Source organism: Hylobates moloch, unplaced genomic scaffold, assembly GCF_009828535.3.
Source record: "Hylobates moloch isolate HMO894 unplaced genomic scaffold, HMol_V3 SCAFFOLD_6, whole genome shotgun sequence".
Taxonomy (NCBI): Eukaryota; Metazoa; Chordata; class Mammalia; order Primates; family Hylobatidae; genus Hylobates; species Hylobates moloch.
The window spans coordinates 123,443,398-123,461,116 of record NW_026652281.1 but is presented as its reverse complement, the minus strand read 5'-3'; the positions used below and the strand labels follow the sequence as shown (position 1 = coordinate 123,461,116).

At 49.3% G+C, this 17,719-nt stretch overlaps 1 protein-coding gene across 2 annotated transcripts; it reads right to left on the bottom strand.

The window, feature by feature from the left end:
- Positions 1–4,002: 4,002 nt before the first annotated feature.
- POU4F3 (POU class 4 homeobox 3) lies at positions 4,003–14,925 on the bottom strand. 2 transcript variants are annotated; one of them, XM_032158247.2, is made up of 3 exons: positions 14,874–14,925; positions 6,502–6,631; positions 5,290–6,186 (listed from the first exon to the last, which is right to left on the bottom strand). In XM_032158247.2, the coding sequence occupies exons 2-3, from the start codon at positions 6,619–6,621 to the stop codon at positions 5,290–5,292; spliced, it is 1,017 nt and encodes a 338-aa protein (XP_032014138.1). In that variant the 5' UTR covers positions 6,622–6,631; positions 14,874–14,925. The 2 variants fall into 2 exon arrangements, with proteins under 2 accessions (XP_058295964.1, XP_032014138.1); XM_058439981.1 differs by lacking the exon at positions 14,874–14,925 and having other exon boundaries at positions 4,003–6,186; positions 6,502–6,895.
- Between the last annotated feature and the right edge of the window lie 2,794 nt (positions 14,926–17,719).

The following is a 17,719-nucleotide window of genomic DNA, read 5'->3' as shown; positions in this document are numbered from 1 at the left end:
TCTGCTCGCGCTGCCTAATCTAGTGCCAAATCGGACTCGCCTGCTCCTCCTTCACCCCCAGGCGGTCCGCTTCCCCACCCCAGCCAAAGGTGATCTCACTTGAGAACGGAAGAAGCAAAGGCACCGGGTTTTTGCCAGGTCTCTCCACTAAATGGCTGTGTTCACGACTTGTCCTGGGCAAGTTACATAAACTCTCTCTGCCTCTATGTTCTTATCTGTAAAATGGGATTAAAAATTGTACCTACTCATGGTATTGTTTAGGAATTAACAAACGAATGCGCTAAAGCGCTTGGAACAGTACCTCGCATAGGGGAATCCCGCCATACGTTTTAGGTATCATTACTAGTCATTTATCCAGCAAACATTTGTGGAGCGCTCATTCTGTGCGAGGCCCTGCGTTGAGTTCAGGGAGGCAGGGGTGAACTGGGTAGGTGCTATCAGGCAGTCTTAAAGACTAGGAAAGAAATAAAACGGGTGGTGTGATAGCGTGATTGGAGAAGAGCTGTTTTAGGTAAAAGGAGCCAGCTGAGTCCGCCCCGCTCTCTAGGCCTCACTGCCTTCTTCGATTTAAAAAATAAAAATAAATAAATACATACATACATACACACATACATACACGGCTTTTAGGCGTTCTTCCCTTCGGCTCAAACATTCTGGCGCCGGGGCCAAAAAGTGGGAACAGGGCGGGGAAGGGATGTTCGCTGGGAAGGAGGAGGAGTCCAAGACCCCTGATTCTCCTTTGCCCTCTGGCGCCCCGCCCCTCCTCGGGAGGAAGCGCCGCGCGAAGTCTGGAGCCTTCCTAAAGGCTGGATGGTGCCCAGGATTCCGACAGGGAGGAGGTTCCGGGCTCCTGGAGCCGCTGACCGGGGCCAAGCTTCTCAGTGGGAGCTATGTATTCGCACCAGGCACTCCCAGGGAGCGAATACTTCGTCCCTTGCGTAGCTGGGACGCACAGTGTGCAAAGTGGTTTCTTTTAAGCTTCCATCTCGCCCGTGACAACCACGCCGAGAGCTGATAGGCACTGCTACCCTGACCTGACTGTGGCTTACAGAGGGAAAATGTTGATTCCACTTGACTCCAGGCCCTGAACTTGCCCCACAACACTGCCTTCACTCTTCTGAGTACAAAAAATGTTTTAAAGCAACGAAATATCTATTAATGCCTACTACGTGTTAGGCCCTGGCCTTACGTGATCTCATTTAATCATCAGAGCAATCCTGAGAGAGTCTTTTTTCCAGTTTTTCCAGTTTTACAGATGAGGACACTGAGGGTCAGAGCAGTAAGGTCACTTAAGTAAGAGATGGAGCAGTTATTCCACCCCAGGTGTGTCCATTCCAGAGCCGGAGCTGTTTCCATCTCAGGAGGAAAGTAAAAGAACTGGAAGTCAAACGTCAGGCACACTGGGCAGGGCAGAGGTCACTCCCTGGTCCCCCCTCCCTGACTCTTCCTCTAGGTTCCAAGGGCCATGTCACAGAGCATCCCCTGTGGACTCATAACCCCCAAAGGGTGAAGCACAGTCTCTTCTATTCAAACAAGAAGGACACTGGCTACCTTTGAATGAAAGCCTGTGATGTAGACCACCACCTTGCCCCGATCCCCATTCCCAGGGAGACTTGCCTATCCCTGATGGCTCTGTTCCTCCCTACAGTCCCTTGAATCCAGAGAGGATTCCGCCGGAAGGGGTGCTTTCATTTTACAAAACAAAAACCTAATTCATTCATTCAACAGACATCTAGTGTCTGACACTCTAGGCCAGACCTTGAGCAGAGTGCTGGACATGAAGTAGTGAACAAAACTGAGACAACTTAGGCACAGAGAGAGGAAGTCGCTGGCCAGAGATAACACAGTTCAGGAGCCCAGGACTCCTGCCACCAAGTTCTGCCTACCAGGGCTTTAGCCATGCTGGAATGTGTATGCCTAGCTCGTTCTATATGAAGCCCCTGTTCCAGCCAGTTCTCAAAGTCCCACCCTCCAGAGGCCCGATGTGGGTTTCCATGCAAACACCCCCAAATACTGACTTCACTTTCTCTTGGTACAAGTTAAAGAAACTCTCAGCTGAGTCTTGGACCGTGCGTGTTGCAAGCTGACAGAATTAGGAAAATGAAAACCTGCTGCAGGTGATCTTAGGAAACACCCTCAATTACTCTTCAAAATAAATTTGGGGAAGTTTTACAGCTGGCAGCAGAGGCTTAGAGAGGCGATATGACTTGCCCAAGGTCACACGGTTCGGATGCATACTACGCTTGTATAAACCCCAGACCTGCTAGTACCACCTCCCCTCCCCAGAGAGGTCTGTGCCTCCGCCGGATGAGTGGCAAAGGCGACTGCACAATCCTGGGGAAACCACATCTCCAGTTGCTTCCTGAGCAAGCCGAAGAGTGAGGCAACGGCGCCGGCCCGGCGCACTCAGGAGGAGGGAAAGGGTGGAGCGCTTGGCTGACCTGGCTGCAGCTCCGGCCTGCAGGTAGGAACTGGTCAAAATACTCCTGCGCATCAGGGTCTCCGGCGCCTGAAGAAGACTAGGCGCAGAGGCACGGCTCGGAGACGGGACCTAGTGCGACTGGACCGTCTTGGAGCAGACCTTGCGCTCAGGAAGCAGCTCCTCTCATCCTCTCCATAAAAGTCTCCCAAACTTTTGCAGTTGTCAATTAAAAGAAAAAAAAAGACTAAATAATGGCAGAGAACTTTTCGAAAAGAGGATGGAGGCAGATTTCCGGTTCTCTCCCGAGCCCGGAAATGCGAAGGCTCTTCTTACCTGCAGGAAACCTTGCAGCCCGCAAAAGCGCGTCTTTCTGGAGCGCTTCGCTTCGGCGCGGGACGCTCACGGTCGTCTCCTCTGCAGCCCGGCTGGGCTCCGGCCCTGTGTTTTATACCACTATAGGCAATTAATATTGCATCAGCCGTATTTTAAATTTTCAAAACCCATAATATAATGTAATGGCATAAGGGCATTTATTATTAAAGGACACCCGATGGAGAGGGAGGTGGAGGAATCGCTGGGGCTGTTGTGCAAGGCGGGGGTAAGGGGCTGAGGCCCAGGGAGCTGGGGGAGATCCGCAAGTTAGCTTATGCGGTAGGGGGTGTCGCACTGCTCGGAGGGCAAACCCACTCTGCACCGAATTTCGGCCCCGTGGTTTGATGACCCGGAACTCTTTGAGGACGAAGCAGGGAAATGTGCAGATGACTCCTAGACTTGGAGCATTAAATTTTAAATCAGGAAGGCGTTTCTACGGCTCGCAAATAAAAAGAGGGAGCGGAAAGAGAACAGGGAGCTGGCGTCTATGGAGCACCTACTATGTACAGGGCACTATGCTAGGCGCTTTGCAGCAGTTATAGCAGTACCCCCACAAAGAAGCAGAGGTGGACCACAGAGTGAATAACAACCTGGATGAGAATTTCAGATGAATTTGGAACTCCGAGGGGGTCCCACTAGAGTGTCCCAGCGAACACTTTTCTCCCTCTTTGCTTCTATTATCTCACCTCCTCTCAAGCCCTTTGAATCTTTTAAAATAATTTGTTGCCTACAAAGCCCAAGCACTAGTTAACGTCTTAAATAGACAATCTTACCTAGTCCTGACAATAACCTTGTGAAGTAAGTGTTGGTCCCTGCATTCTGCAGACAAGCAATCTTGTTGGAGAAGGCTTAGAGAAATTAAGAAATTAGCCTCAGGATGGTTCTGCCAGTGAGTGGAGGCATTGGAGGCTCGAATTCCTATTAGTCCGGCTTCAAAGTTTACTGGCTAAGTCAAATTGAGCAGAGTCTCATAGATGGCAGGCAGGGAAGCCTGGAAGGAAGTGCCTTGAAACCTCAAGTTCAGACACAAGCCGCAGGGTATCCCACGAGGAGCTCCAAGTGAGTCTGCCATGGAAGAGGAGTGGGGAGAAGGGATTGCTGGGGGCTGGCAGCAGAAACTGACAGCCCAGCCCTTTGGGGTTCTCTTTTTTAAATCCTTTCCAAAGCTAGTACCCCTTAGCCTCTGAGAAAAAATAAAACCACTTTGATTCGGGTTGAAAAATAAAGCATTTATTTTAGAAGTTAATTCAAGGGGTAAAGAGAGAAGAAAACTTAATATTTTATTTGTACCTATTCAGAGAACGAAACAAAAGTTCACACAGCAACACGCAAACTACATGAAGCAACGAAAAAATAAAATAAAATTGGGCTGGAGGGGCAGGGTGAGAAGGGTTCAGGCCAATGGTCCCACTCCTCTTCCCTCACAAAACTGTAAGTGAACTTCCACCGAAAGACACCCACATAAAGGGAATGGAAAGAAGCAGAATTAAATAAATAATAGGAATGAACGATGTTAACAACAACAGCAATAACAAAAGCGCAACGAGGTTAGACGTGTTGAAAGGACTTGCATATAACGCAGAGAAGTTACAGTCACTTTCCAGCAGCCGACTGCACGCTGAGCTGGCAATCTGGCAAGAGCAGCGAGCTGGGGTCAGAGAGTCCTCAGCGGGTACGAACACTACCAACTCCCGCTCTCCAGCAAGCAGTAATTACCCCTCAAACACAAGTAGGTTGTGAAAGATGGCCGGAGCTGGTGCTGGCAGCTGCTTACAAACAGCCAAGCGATCCCAGAATTTTCAGTCGCCAGACCGGGCCCACCTGTTTTGGAGCCCTACTTACCACGAAAAAATGGCAACTTGGAGCCCGCAACTCCCTGCATACTTTCCCTGAACCTAATTTTCATGCTACCTTATGAGAATGTACGGCAAACCAAAGGATAAGGTGAATAGAATTTAGGCAAGGAAGGGAGTATAAGGCTATCCTTTGGAAACATACATGTATTTTTTATACTCTAATAAATCTCCAGTGCATGTTTGTGTCCCCCTTAGATATCCTAGACTTTGTGTTATTATTGATCACTTCCTTTTTATCCCTTCACCCTTTGCCTAATCGCGCTTAGCAAAGTGGCGTTTTCACCCTAGCTTGGGGCGGTTGGGCCAATTCACTGTCCTCTGCTTTGGGGCTCCTGCTCTGAAGTCGTGCGGCCCCGCGCCCAAGGGCAAATTTCAGCACCACGGACAGCACAAGTACCCTCAGGCCCGCCCTTCTGGAATATTTTCCCAGCGCCAAAACTTTTTTTGGTGGGAATAGAAAGGAAAGAGAAAGAGAAGGCCGGAGGCAACTAGGCGGGACAAAGGGGGAAAGTCTGTGGCTCCGGAGGAGAGAGCCTAACTTGCCTAGGAAACGCCTTGGAGTTCCCGATAACCATCCCCCCAACCCGGGAGGGATGAGCACTAGGCTCTCCCAGCTCCCGACGCTGCGCCCTGCCGCAGTCAGTGGACAGCCGAATACTTCATTCGTTTCTGTTTCTGTCTCTGGTTGCAGAACCAGACTCTCACCACGTTCTTTTTAAGGTCCAGTTTCTCAGCAATGGCCGCGATCTTCTCAGATGAAGGACGTGGCTGGATAGCGAAATAGGCCTCGAGTGAACGCTTCTCCGGCGCCGCGATGGACGTGCGTTTGCGCTTCCGTTCGCTGCCGTTGAAGAGCTCTGGCTTGCTGTTCTTCTCTCGGTAGGCGGCCTCGGCCTCCTCCAACCAGGCCTGGAGCACCGGCTTGAGGGCGATCATGTTGTTGTGCGAGAGAGTGAGAGACTCGAACCTGCAGATGGTGCTTTGGCTCAGCGAGCCCACGCCGGGGATCTTGAGATTAGCCAGAGCCGCGCCCACGTCCGCCTGGGTCACCCCCAGCTTGATGCGCCGCTGCTTGAAGCGCTCGGCGAAGGCTTCCAGCTCGCGCGGGTCTGACTCCACGTCGCTGAGGCATGCGGGCATGGCGCTATGAGGCGCCACGGTGTGCGGGTGACTCATGCCCATGGCCTGGTGCAGGTGGCCCATGGCGCCCAGGTGGTGTGGATGGATCTGTGCGGGCATAACCGAGTGTTCCGGAGCGCCCAGGCCGCTCACACTCAGCGTGGGCGAGATGTGCTCCAGCAGGTCGCCTTCGAGGCCCTGGTGCACGGCGTGGTGAGGGTGTGAGGTGAGCGCGGCTGGGTGGGAGATGGGTACAGTGGACGAAGTGGACGTGCAGGGCACGCTGCTCATGGTATGGTAGGTGGCGTCGGGCTTGAACGGATGGTTTTTGCCGTGGGAGACGATATCCACCGCCGCCAGAGCTTCGGCGCGTGCCAGCAGGCTCTCATCAAAGCTTCCAAATATATTACCCTGCAGCTGCAAGCGAGAAGGCGCACAGCACGGTCAGTAGGGAATACTGTCAACACAGGATTAAAACACATTTTCAAGCAACCGAGATGCCTCTCCTCAAAGCCCAGGTCATAAAAATTAATACGGAGGCAGCAGCTCTGCTGGAACAGACGTGTGGATCAGAGACACGAATGAGAGAGAGCGCGCGCCGGGAGAGAACGCGGGGGAGACAAGGAGAGGGGTTCAGACAGCGGCGATTGTTCTGGGCGACATGAAAAAAACATGAAGCTAGTGCCTGTCAAAAAATGTGCCTTAGAGCGGTAATTATGCTCCACTACGTACCTGCGGGGCTGGGAGACAGACTCGGCGCATGGCCTCGGAGCCGGAGTGCAGGCTGGAGAATTTGGGTTCTTGCAGCACCGGGTGCATGCCGAAAGGCTGCTTGGAGTTCATGGCCATCATCTTCGCCCTCCTGGCAGGGTGGCAGCGGGGGACATGGAATCAGGCTTGTCTAGCTTGCTTGCCTCTCTCCAAGTGAGCGCTGCTCAGCGCCCGCGCTCCCCTCGCCCTCTCGCTCGCTGCCTCCCCTCTCCCCCACCTGCTTCTTCACTCATCTTACAAGCAGCCTGCCAGGAAGGGCCCCGGCGCGCGCAGGCGTGCTCACGCGCCCGGGACTCGCAGGGGCGGCCCAGGAGGTGAGGCGAGACAGCAGCTAGCGGCGCGCCTTTCTGCGCCCGCGGCGGCCGCCCCCTCCACAGCCTTTATACCCGGGCCTGGCCTGGCCTCTCCCAGTCCGCCCCGCCCCGCCTGGCTCCAACCCGCCAGACCTTTCGGATTCTTTCTTCTTCGTGGACTTCCCTTCCCCCATGCCACCCCAAAAGTCCCAAACCTCTCCGTCCTGTCCCAGCTGGAACTGCCAGGATAAAAGGGCAGGCCTGGGCTGAGCTGGGGCAGGAAGTTGACCCTACTCCAACTTCCTCTCTCCACCACACACACACACACACACACACACACACACACACACACACACACTCCGTCGGCCCGGCTGCCGCCAAACTGCCCATTTCCAGGGCCCTCCTGGCCTCACGCCCAAGCGGTCCACCAGAGTCCAGTCCCGTGGCGCAGCGAGGAGGCGCCTCCAAGCGCCCAGACGGGCCCGGGGGAGGGTGAGGGGCTGCCAGAACGAGCCCCAAGTGACCCCTGCCCCCCTCCTTCAACCGCGCTCCGGGGTAGAGGTAGAGGCAGTAACTGCCTTCTCGGTCCAGGAGTGGCTTCCTCCCCGCGCTTGCCTTTCTTGCTTTCATTTGAGGGAGGTAACTTGGCCCACTCTTTCTCCAACCCTCCCATCTAAGGAAGCTTGTGGAGTATTTTTTAGAATAGGGACAGTTCAGGATGGCCCTCCAGGCCTGGGAGTCTTTCAGTGCACTTCTGCTGGGCAGCCAGAGCTTGCAAGCCAATTCCTCGTGACAACAGCTACCGTTTAAGAGTTCCTAATATGTGCTAGACAATTTAGAGATTGCCCATGGGATTCTCATACCCACCGTATGGAGTAGGTGACGTTATCCCGTTTTACAGATGAGGAAAACAAGGGTCAGAGGGGTTAATGATTAGCCCATTCACTCACTCACCCAGTTATCCATCCATCTTACAAATATTTACTGACGGCCTGCTGCGTCCCAGGCGCCTTAGCCTCTTGGTCTTTCTTCTCGAAGTTTCGGAACTTGAGGGCTCTCTAGGTTAGTACTGGCCGCCTCCACCTCCCCTAGCCTCTTTTTCTCTCTACTTCCCTCTTCTTTCCTCTCCTTTCCCCCGCGCTAGTAAACATCGTGAATAATGGATGGGGAATCCTGGACCGCCACTACGCTGCACTCCGGTTCGGAGAGAAACCCCGCGCGTGCAGTTGTACCCCCTCGCCAGGGCCACTGCCTCCGCTGAGAGAGCCATCTTCGGGGCTTAGAGACCCCACCCTGCCTGTTGTGCAGGGTGTGTGCGTGCCGGGTTTCCCAGAATCTGAACGAGGTGGGGTGGGGTGGTGGAGGGGACCATCCCTTAACCCAAGAGGACGCCCTGAGAGATACGGGCTCCCTCTTCCCCTCGGCGCCCTCCAATTGCTTTTTCCCCCCTCCGCTGGTTCCGCCCTGCGATGGTGGGAAAAAGACTCAGCCCAAGTGCCTAGAGCCAAGCGCAACCCTTTCGCTAAAGCCCTCTGAGCCTTGGTTTCCGCGGCTCTTAAATGGGAATTGCACTACCGTCTGCCTCCTTGGGTTCTGGTGAAGGTGTTCAGAGTTAGGGTAAGAAGAAAAGCATTGAGCCACGAAATTGGTGCTCAGTAAACTCCCTCACAACCTGGTGCCATAGGGCTCAGGCCCTGGCCTCAGATTCAAAATGCGCCTCTGCCTCTTGCTGGCTGAAACCACGAGATATTCTCAACTTCTCTGTACTGCGGTGTCCCCATCTGTAAAATGGGGATGATCATTTATTTCCCATTGATTGTTGTGAGGAATGCACTGGGATAAGCACCTGGCACAGTGCCTGACGCATTGATATCATTGAATACATGTTCCTCTCTTCTTCCTCAACTTGAAAAGAAAGCATGTGAGAGTGGGGGTGGCCCGAGTCACCATCCTGGAGCCCGGTTTGTCTGCACGTGCGTACTGTGGATCCTTGCTCTCCACCCAACACCTGCATTGTGCCAGACCCCATGCCAAAGGCTGGGACACAGACGTGAATCAGATTCCATCCTGGCACTCAAGGAGTCACCAGTCTAATATTCACTTCAGAAAGTTAACTCTAAACTTGCCAAGCAGTAGAAGGGAGGTAGATTCATGAACAAGACACAGAGCACAAGGGTGGCGAGATTCTAAAAGTGCAGAATACACATCAGAACCACGGGCTGCAGGAGGGCTGGATTTGGGGCTGCATTCTGACACGGAGTGTGGGTGACCCTGACTGGACCTCAGTTTACCTACAAGGAGTGGGCTGGATAAGATGATTGCTAAGCTTTAACAAAGACTTCCAGCTTTAACAAGACTATCATTCTGGTTAATTTGAATGAAATATACTTTGAGCATGTCAGGAACTTATCTCCAGGGACTCTCAACTCCCCAGAGCTGAATGCAGCATTATTTTATCACTCACTAGGATTTAAGACCACTCAGTCTTTGTTTTCTTCCCAGTGCTGGAAGCCCAAAGGGAAAAGGGGAATGAAACACAGGGATACACTGGTCTGTATCTTGCCTGGCCCCATGATGCCCTGAGACCCATACTCACTCCATAATACCTTAGTTGTCTGTGAAGCTGAACCCCTAGAAACTGGGAGAGAAAGGATTCATATCCATTCTTTCTCTGCTGTGTCCTCTCAGGGGTCTGGGAGATACTGGCCAGCAGAGAGGTCAGGCATGAGTCAGAAACAGAACAAAACCAACTGGTCCTCGCATGCCTCCAATGTTGACCTTCACCTTACCAGCCCCTACTCCGGCATCCCCAGACATTAGGATCACAAATCAAGAAACACACCTGTGTCTGGTCCCGTGAGTTTTAGGGTTTTTCCCATCTTCCCCTCTAAGAAGGTCTACTGGCAGTTCTAGGCAGGCAGCGGTAAGACAATACCCATCCTTAAGAACCAGTCTTTTTGAGAAGGCCTTGGAGATAACAGACTGGACACTGGAGAATAAAAGAGGGAAAAGACCATAGAGAAAGCAATTGGAAGGACAGCCTTAGACAGCAATTTGTAACAGCCTTTACACTTTTCAGAATTTGTAAACTTAAATTCTATAAGGTGCAAAACTAGTAAAATAAAATTGAGCAAATTATCTGGATGGATAAAAGGAAAGATCGAAGCTGTCATAAACTAGAGAGCACTTATCCACCCCCCACCACCACCATGGCATTAAATTACAATCACACACACACACACACACACACACACACACACACACTCATATCATTTATGGGCCAAACAAAATATGTGAAGGTCCATGTAAGGACTATGTGGGCATTTATGCATGTGGCATCGAAGGGAGAATTTTCCCCATTCGATAAGCATTTCCGAATACCTACTAACAGCAGAGTCTTGTGGAAAGCCTTGAAGATATAGAAGACACTGCTTCAGGAGCTCAGAGTCTAGTAGGGACATAGATTTGCCACATATAAGGTGAAGTCAGGGCACAAGGCACCATATCCTCCAGAAGGACTAGCCTTGTAGAGATGCAAAGGGGGTAGGGGCCTGGGGGCAGATGCATTTTCCTGTGGGCCACGGTTCTCAATTTTAGTATGAGTAGGAATCATCTGCAACCTCTTAAACTACAGCACCACAGGCCCACACCCAGAGATACTGACCTCAAAAACTAACTTGATTTTTAATAGACATCCATGATTTTGGATGCAGATGATCTGGGACTCGCATTTAGAAAAACTTAATCTATACCCTTGTCACCTGGATCATTATTATTATTATTATTATTATTATTATTATTATTATTATTATTATTAAATCCTGCCCTAACTATATAAGTTTCATGGAAACTCAGAGTGTTCCTTCTTTGAGCTTCCAATGTCTTTTGCATTTTCCCTTATTATCTCTTAGTAAGAACGTGATATTTTATGACCTCTGTTCCTTGAAGAACTGCCTGTATTTCCAGTGCCTGTGTCTACAGGCCAGGCAACATTAAGAGCTTGATGTAATTCATGTTGAATTAATGAACTCTGGCCAAAGGGGTGCCCATGATGATGGTGACAAGAAGGGCCATTTATGGAGTGGTTCCTATGCACAAGACTCTGAGCTAGATGCTTTAGAAGTGTTGTACACTGAGTCTCCAAATCAAGCCTGTGAGGTTGATATCATTATCCCCATTTTACAGATGAGAAAAAGGAGGCATAGAAGGACTAAGTTGCCCAAGGCCACACAGTTAGGCAGTAGTGGAATGGGGATGGAAGCCTTGGTTTATCTGACTCCGGAGCTCAGGTTTGTTAGTTAGTTAGTCCTAACATCCTGGGCTGGCACTAAGTTATCCCATCTTCCAAGCCCAGGGGCCAAGGGAGTAGGGTGAGCAGGTTTTACTTCTCTTCTTGCTTCCGGAGGCTGGCCAGGCACAGGTTGCACTTGGAGAAGCCAGCAGCTACCCCCACCCACCTTCATTCCCAAACCCCACATTGGAGAGTTGGAAAAGGGGCAGGGAGGGTGGAATGGGAGATGGTCCCGATAGGAGGGCCCGAACTCAAGATGCCATCGCGCGGCGAGGCAGCTGGTGGGGCTGCCTGGCCAGGTGTTCACAGCCGCCTGACTTGCCTTCTTCTCCCTTTCTCTGGTCTGCTTTCACAAACTTCTCACATGTACTCGCCGCCTGCGCAGCTGCTGCCGGACTCGTCTGTCGGCCGCTGCCTTGCATTGTCTGCAAAGGGGCTCAGAGGATCTGAGACGCCCAGAGGGATTCAGGGGCCGCAAGCCGAGCGAGCGAGCGTCCGTCCGTGAGGACTCGGCACGTGCCAGGAGCCCTCCCCTTCCCCCCAGACGCCCCGCCACGGACAGAGCCCTGGGACTCAGGAAGTAGGACTCCAAATAGGTTCCTGCCTCCTCAGTTTCCCCATCTGAAAAAATGAGTGGACCCAGCCGAGGGATCTCTGATACACCTTCCTAGTTACATTCTTTCACTGAACATATATTTACTGGGCAACTAAAGGCAGCCACCATGATAGGAGATAGGAATTTAGCTTTAAACAAGACAGACAACTCCTCACTCCCACTCACTTCACTCCCACCTCCCACTCACCTCAGCCCCTCATACCCCCATGGAGCTGAGGCTTCTGCAGAAGGTAAGGAATAAAAAAGATAGCCTTGGATAGTGATAATTGCTACAGAGAAGATAAACCAGAGCGCTGGAATCGAGAATATATGGGTAGAAAAGGAAGGAGTGACCTTTGAGCCAAGGCCTGAAGGATAAAATGGAAGACATAAGGAACAGCACCGGCAAAAGCCCTGAGGTGGGAGCCAGCTCAGGAAGTTCAAGGAAGAGCAAGAAGGCTCGAATGGCTGGAGTGTAGTGAATGAACTGGGAGCTTTCTGATGGCTGTGCAGGAATTGGGTTGTCAAGGTCCAGCGTGGAAGAGAAAGGTTCCCATCTTTTCTGGATTTATTCTACCGCTTCATGGAGAATCAGGATCAATTGTTTGGATCTGAGGTGCCATTGCTGAGGAGACTATTTCTAATCATTTCCTACATTCAGTGCTTGGCTGTTTTATTCTCCCCCCTCCACCCATATGTCCTGCTGTGTGTTCATCTTTGAGCTCTAGACTTGAGAATATCTGTGTCATCAGCAGCATGGCTAGCTCTGTGCTATCTGGACTCAATGAGTCCATCCTGGAAGATGAGGACTGGTTTTGCTCTCCTCTTCTGCAATTCATAGACATCTTAAAGTTCAAAGCCTTAAGGTCAATTCCCCATGTGACCTAGTGGGTTTTCATCTCTTCCATGGCCAAAGAATTAGGCTTTTTCTCTTACCCAGCCGGCTTGAATATTAAGAGGTGGTGGACAGAGCACCGGAGGTGTGGATTCAAATATGGATACATGGCTAACCTGCTGGGTGACCCTAGACAAGTCACTCATGGGCTCTGAGTCTCAGTTTCCTCATCACTACAAGAGGGTTAGGGAGACAGGCTCCATCGTCCCCTCTGGTGGAGATAAGTCAACATTCTAAGTGTGGATCTGGGAAAGAGGATGGAAGCCAAACCCATCATCGTAAATGGAAATCAAGTTCTGATGGTTCTGTAAGGTCCTCTACAAGTAAGGCTCTCTCGCCTCATGTATTCATCAAATACTCACTTACCTCCTCTGTGTCCAGCATATGCTAGGTCTGGGCATACAGTGATGAATGAGTTCCACATGATTCTCGCTGCAAGAAGTGCAGAGTCTGCTGTTGTCTTATTCAGCCCTTGCAATAACTCCCTAGAAGTGAACATTACCCCCTCAGCCTTTCTTTGTAGATAAAGAAACTGAAGCTCAGAGAGGTGAAGTGACTTGTCTACCAGTACACACCTCATTGCTTCATGAGCTCTTATTCAGGTGCTGGTTCTGTACATTCTGTCAGTTGATTTTCACAGAACCCTATCTATAAGGTAGGTACTGTTACTCCTTTTTTTTGCAGAGGGAAGAACTAAGGCTCAGAGAAGTTAAGTGAGCTCCAAGATGTCACACTGAATAAGTGGTAGGGATAGAATCTGAACTCAGGTCTGCTGATCAGAGACCACAGGCTTTTGCCACATAGTACGCAGTCTCCAGGAAAAAGCAGCAAAACTTCTTGCCACTTGTTGACTTCCCCCTTAAGCCCTGGACTCAGCAAAGAAAAGCAGAGCCATTAACCAGCCTCTGTAAAATAAAAATAAAAATAAAAATGAAAAATAAAAGAAGAAGAAAAAGAAAGGTAGAAAAGAAAAAGAAAGAGAGAAAACAAGCGAAGGCTTTGCTCCCATCAGGGGGGAAATCGGCGTCTTGTCGCCTAGCTCCATGCCCTGATTTATGATAAAAGATTTAGAGGAAACCATTTATATTTTAAAGGATCTAAATAGCTGCATGAAAGTTTTATCTGAAGTGCCACTGTATTTATAGGCAGTTCTTCCATGCTGGAGGTAATTAATAGATGTATAAATCACAGGCCTCCCGGCTCCCCTGCCTGCCTGGCTGGATGGTGGCGTGGGTCTTGGTACCTGGGGACCACGTGAGATGGGGCAGACAGTCTCGAAGAGATGGGCACCATAATTCACCCACCCATTCCCCGCCCCTTGATTTGGGAAGCATTTGCTGAGCTCCCAGGATTAATTCCCACTAGACTGGTGGATGCAGATCAGCTGCAGCTCCCCACTGCCCAACTTCTAGTCCCTTTCAAGAGTTGCCAAAAGAGAGCCTGAGAGGCCAGCCCCCCTTCTCTGCCAGCCCTTCAGGGCCAAGGAATTTGCTGCTCCAGTCTGGCAGGTTTATAACTCCAGGAGGTCCTGTTAAATGAAATGCTGGGCTCTCTCACTCCTCCACCCCAATTTTAGCCAAACGGCCCATTTCTCCCTCTGTGCCCCCTGCTCAAGATGCCACGTGCTTGTTTTGGAAAAGGGAGTCAGTTGCAAGAGGCTGACATCTCTCAGCTTACTTTAATTACGGCTGTGAAATATTGATGGTTTTGGCTCTCTCCGTGGCTGCCACACCTTAACGAGCAGGGAGAGAAGCCCAGGGATGAACAAGTTAAGGAAGGCCAGATGGTTTCCCTTCAGAAAAGCTATAAAGACCGAGGGAGGTGTCAGTGCCTGAGATCATCATGGAGTCCTAAATAATTGATGGGTCTCTTGAATTTGAAAAGGAAAAACATGCACCAAATTGGAAATAACAGTGATGACTCATTCATGGTTGAACCTTTGGAAATAGAGGGAGAGTGTGTTCACCTGGTGGGCTAGGAGTGGAGAGGCTTGGGGACAAAGATCAGTCATCTTGACCCTCTTGCTTCATTGAGTTCCTTCCAGCAGGCCAAACTGAGCGGCCATCTCAGTTGGATGCAGGGCAGATAAAGCCTTCTTCACATAAACACACTCCTTTCTCTTCCTTGGGGGACCAGAGGTGGTAGGCATTCCTTACGAAGGAGAAACTAAACAGCTCCCTTTTTTTAAAGCTCTTTCATTTCCCAGCCTCTGGTAATATATCACCAAAAAGTAGGTTTGAGAGAAACTTATACACTTACCTCTTTATTTCACTATCATCTGTGGGGTTTTGTTTTTTGTTTTTGGCTTTGTTTTTTGCTTGTCCTATAGCCTTAAACACAGCACTACTGAAAGTTGCCAGCCTGGGGAATCAAGATATTTTGACCTAGTGAATTCCTGTGTGGGAGTTGAAGAGGGTGGATTGTTGGTGATGGTGGCAGTGGTGGTGGACACCTCACATTCCAAGGCCCATGTCTTCTGTCTGGTTTAAGCCATTTGGGGTGAACGGGAGTGAAAGATTATGTCAGCTTTTGACATGATTTGACCTTGACATATTTTAACGCATTAGCCCAGAGGGGTTTTTCAGACTTGCTATCCCCTTACTATTCATCACTTTACAAACAAAACAAAATACAGCAAATACCACCCCATTCTGTTTCTTCCCATGTATATTTATCTAGAATTTATTATATTTCTCAAACAACTTTTTTTAAATCTTAAAAACAAGACAATGAAAGTCTGACCCACTCATGGGGCTTAGCATCTAAGTTCTAGTAAATTACAAATATGAAGAACCTAGAAGCTCTTCTCTGTGATTTTTTTCAGACTTTGTTTTCTTTCTGTAAGAAGGGTAATTTATCCATTTTTTCTGCTCTTGCATCTTCCTGAGCAGTGTAGAAATTTTGCATGCACTTGCAACTGAGTCTTTTAAAATTCAGAACCAAGTCTGGTGGTAAATAGAAGGGTCTGGAAATGGATGTCATATTCTAAGGGGTTGTAAACTTCACAATATGGTGGATAGGTACTCTGTTACATTTCATTTCACATTTATAACCTCCTTTTTCTCCAAAGAGCACATTATACGTAACCGGCCAGTTTCATTGTCGAAGGAAATGACTGCATCGTTTGTGAATAAGTGGTAACTTTTCCTGATCAGAGAGATTTTGATAACTGCTATGAGTGGGGGATGGCTATGTGGTGGAGAGGGGCCAAAGGGCTTGGGTGAGTCAGGCAAACCTTTGAGTTGAGAAGAGCTGAATGGGAAGAAGGAACCAGCCATAAGACAATCTTTAGGAAGAGTCTTCTAGGCAGACAGAACAGTCAGGGCTGTGCCTCAAAATGGAAATGGGTTTGCATGCTCAAGGATCAGGAAGAAGGCCACTGTGCTGGAGCCAACAGAACAAGAGGGAGAGGAAAGGGATATGAGTTTGGAGAATTGAAGAGATTAAATAAGACTTTAAAAGCCATGGTAAGCAATTTATGTTTTGTTCTAAGTGCAGTGCAAGGTTTTAAGCAGGACAGTGATAAGTATTTTGATTAAAAGTCTCATTAAAAAGGGCCAGGTGCCTGTAATCCCAGCACGTTGGGAGGCTGAGGCAGGTGGATCACTTGAAGCCAGGAGTTTGAGACCAGCCTGGCCAACATGGTGAAACCCCATCTCTACTAAAAAACAAAAATTAGCTGGAAGTGGTGGCACACGCCTGTAATCCCAGCTACCTGGGAGGCTAAGACACAAGAATCTCTTGAACCCAGGAGGCAGAGGTTGCAGTGAGCTAAGATCATGCCACTGCACTCCAGCCTGGGCAATAAGACGAGACTCCATCTCAAAAAAAAAAAAAAAAAAAAAAGAGAAAAGTCTCATAAAAGAGGCAGAACTCAGACTAGAGGTAGGCAGGTGGCAGGGAGGTTTGTTTTTCCCCCTGATAGATGCATGGCTCACTGTCACACTTCCTTCAGGTGTCAGGTCAAATGTCACCTTCTCAGTGAAACCTTCCCACATTTCCTCTCCTGTTTTATTTTTCTCTAAAGCACTCATCATCTTATATACCTTATAGCTATATTTTATTTAGTAGTCTATTGTCTATTTTCCTAATAGAACATAAGCTTGATGAAAGCAGGGACTTGGCTTTAGACATTTCTGTATGCTTACTGCCACAAAAACTGCCTAGAGCTCAATAAATATATGCTGAATAAATCAATTAACCTGAGTTGAATTTTGACAATATCAGAATTTTGTATATGAAGAGAGTCACTGTCTGTACCATCCGTGAGGCATATATTTTGAAAAGTTTAGCTCCATCCATATCCCCTTTTCAGGCCCCCATGACTGACCGGGGAGGTCACATAGATTTTTTGTGGTCTTAGAAGGTATCAAAGGTGAGTGGCCAATGTGGACATCAACCTTGCCACATAGCGTGGTCCCATCTTTCTGTGGCCTTCCTTCTGTTCCTCAAACATGCTAACCCCATTCCCATCTCAGAACCTTTGCCATCATGGTCCACTATCTAGAATCTTCTTTCTTCCACTTTTTCACGTGGCTGGCTCCTCCTAGTCATTCAGTTCTTAGCAAATGTCACCTCATCAGAGAGGACTTCCCTGATCTTCCCTGACCACTGATCAAAATTAACTTCCATCTACCCCATCCCCGCGTCAGTCACTTTCTATCCCATTACTTCATTCTTACTTTTCAACCTAGCACTTACTACTACCTGAAAATAGCTTGTTTCTTTACTGGTTTACTTTTCTTTAAAATCACCTGTGAGCTCTCACTAGAATATAAGCTCCATGAAAGCAGACAAGGCTAACCTTGTTTGTTATGAAATCTCCAGTGCCTGGCACACAGGAGATACTCAATATGTGTATTGAATGAATGAATAAATGAATAAGTGAGTCAGACAAGCAAAGTTTGGCCTGGGGCTGCAGAGTAAGTGATTGGCATTGCCCAGGAAATCCAATTCCCAGTCCCCTCCTCCCTGTTAGACCACATTGCCTTCCCGATGTATGTGGGAAAAGATACCTGAAAAGATAAACAAGAAGAGCTGAAAGTTTTCTAAGCCCAAACTAAAGGGGAAATGCTGAGCTCTTGTGGAGGAAAGAGGAAGCATGT

Excerpts from the sequence above, each read along its gene's own strand:
- POU4F3 (XM_032158247.2), bottom strand. The coding sequence starts at position 6,621 with ATGATGGCCATGAACTCCAAGCAGCCTTTCGGCATGCACCCGGTGCTG. Across the intron at positions 6,187-6,501 it reads TCTGTCTCCCAGCCCCGCAG|CTGCAGGGTAATATATTTGG; the intron begins GTACGTAGTGGA and ends TCTCGCTTGCAG.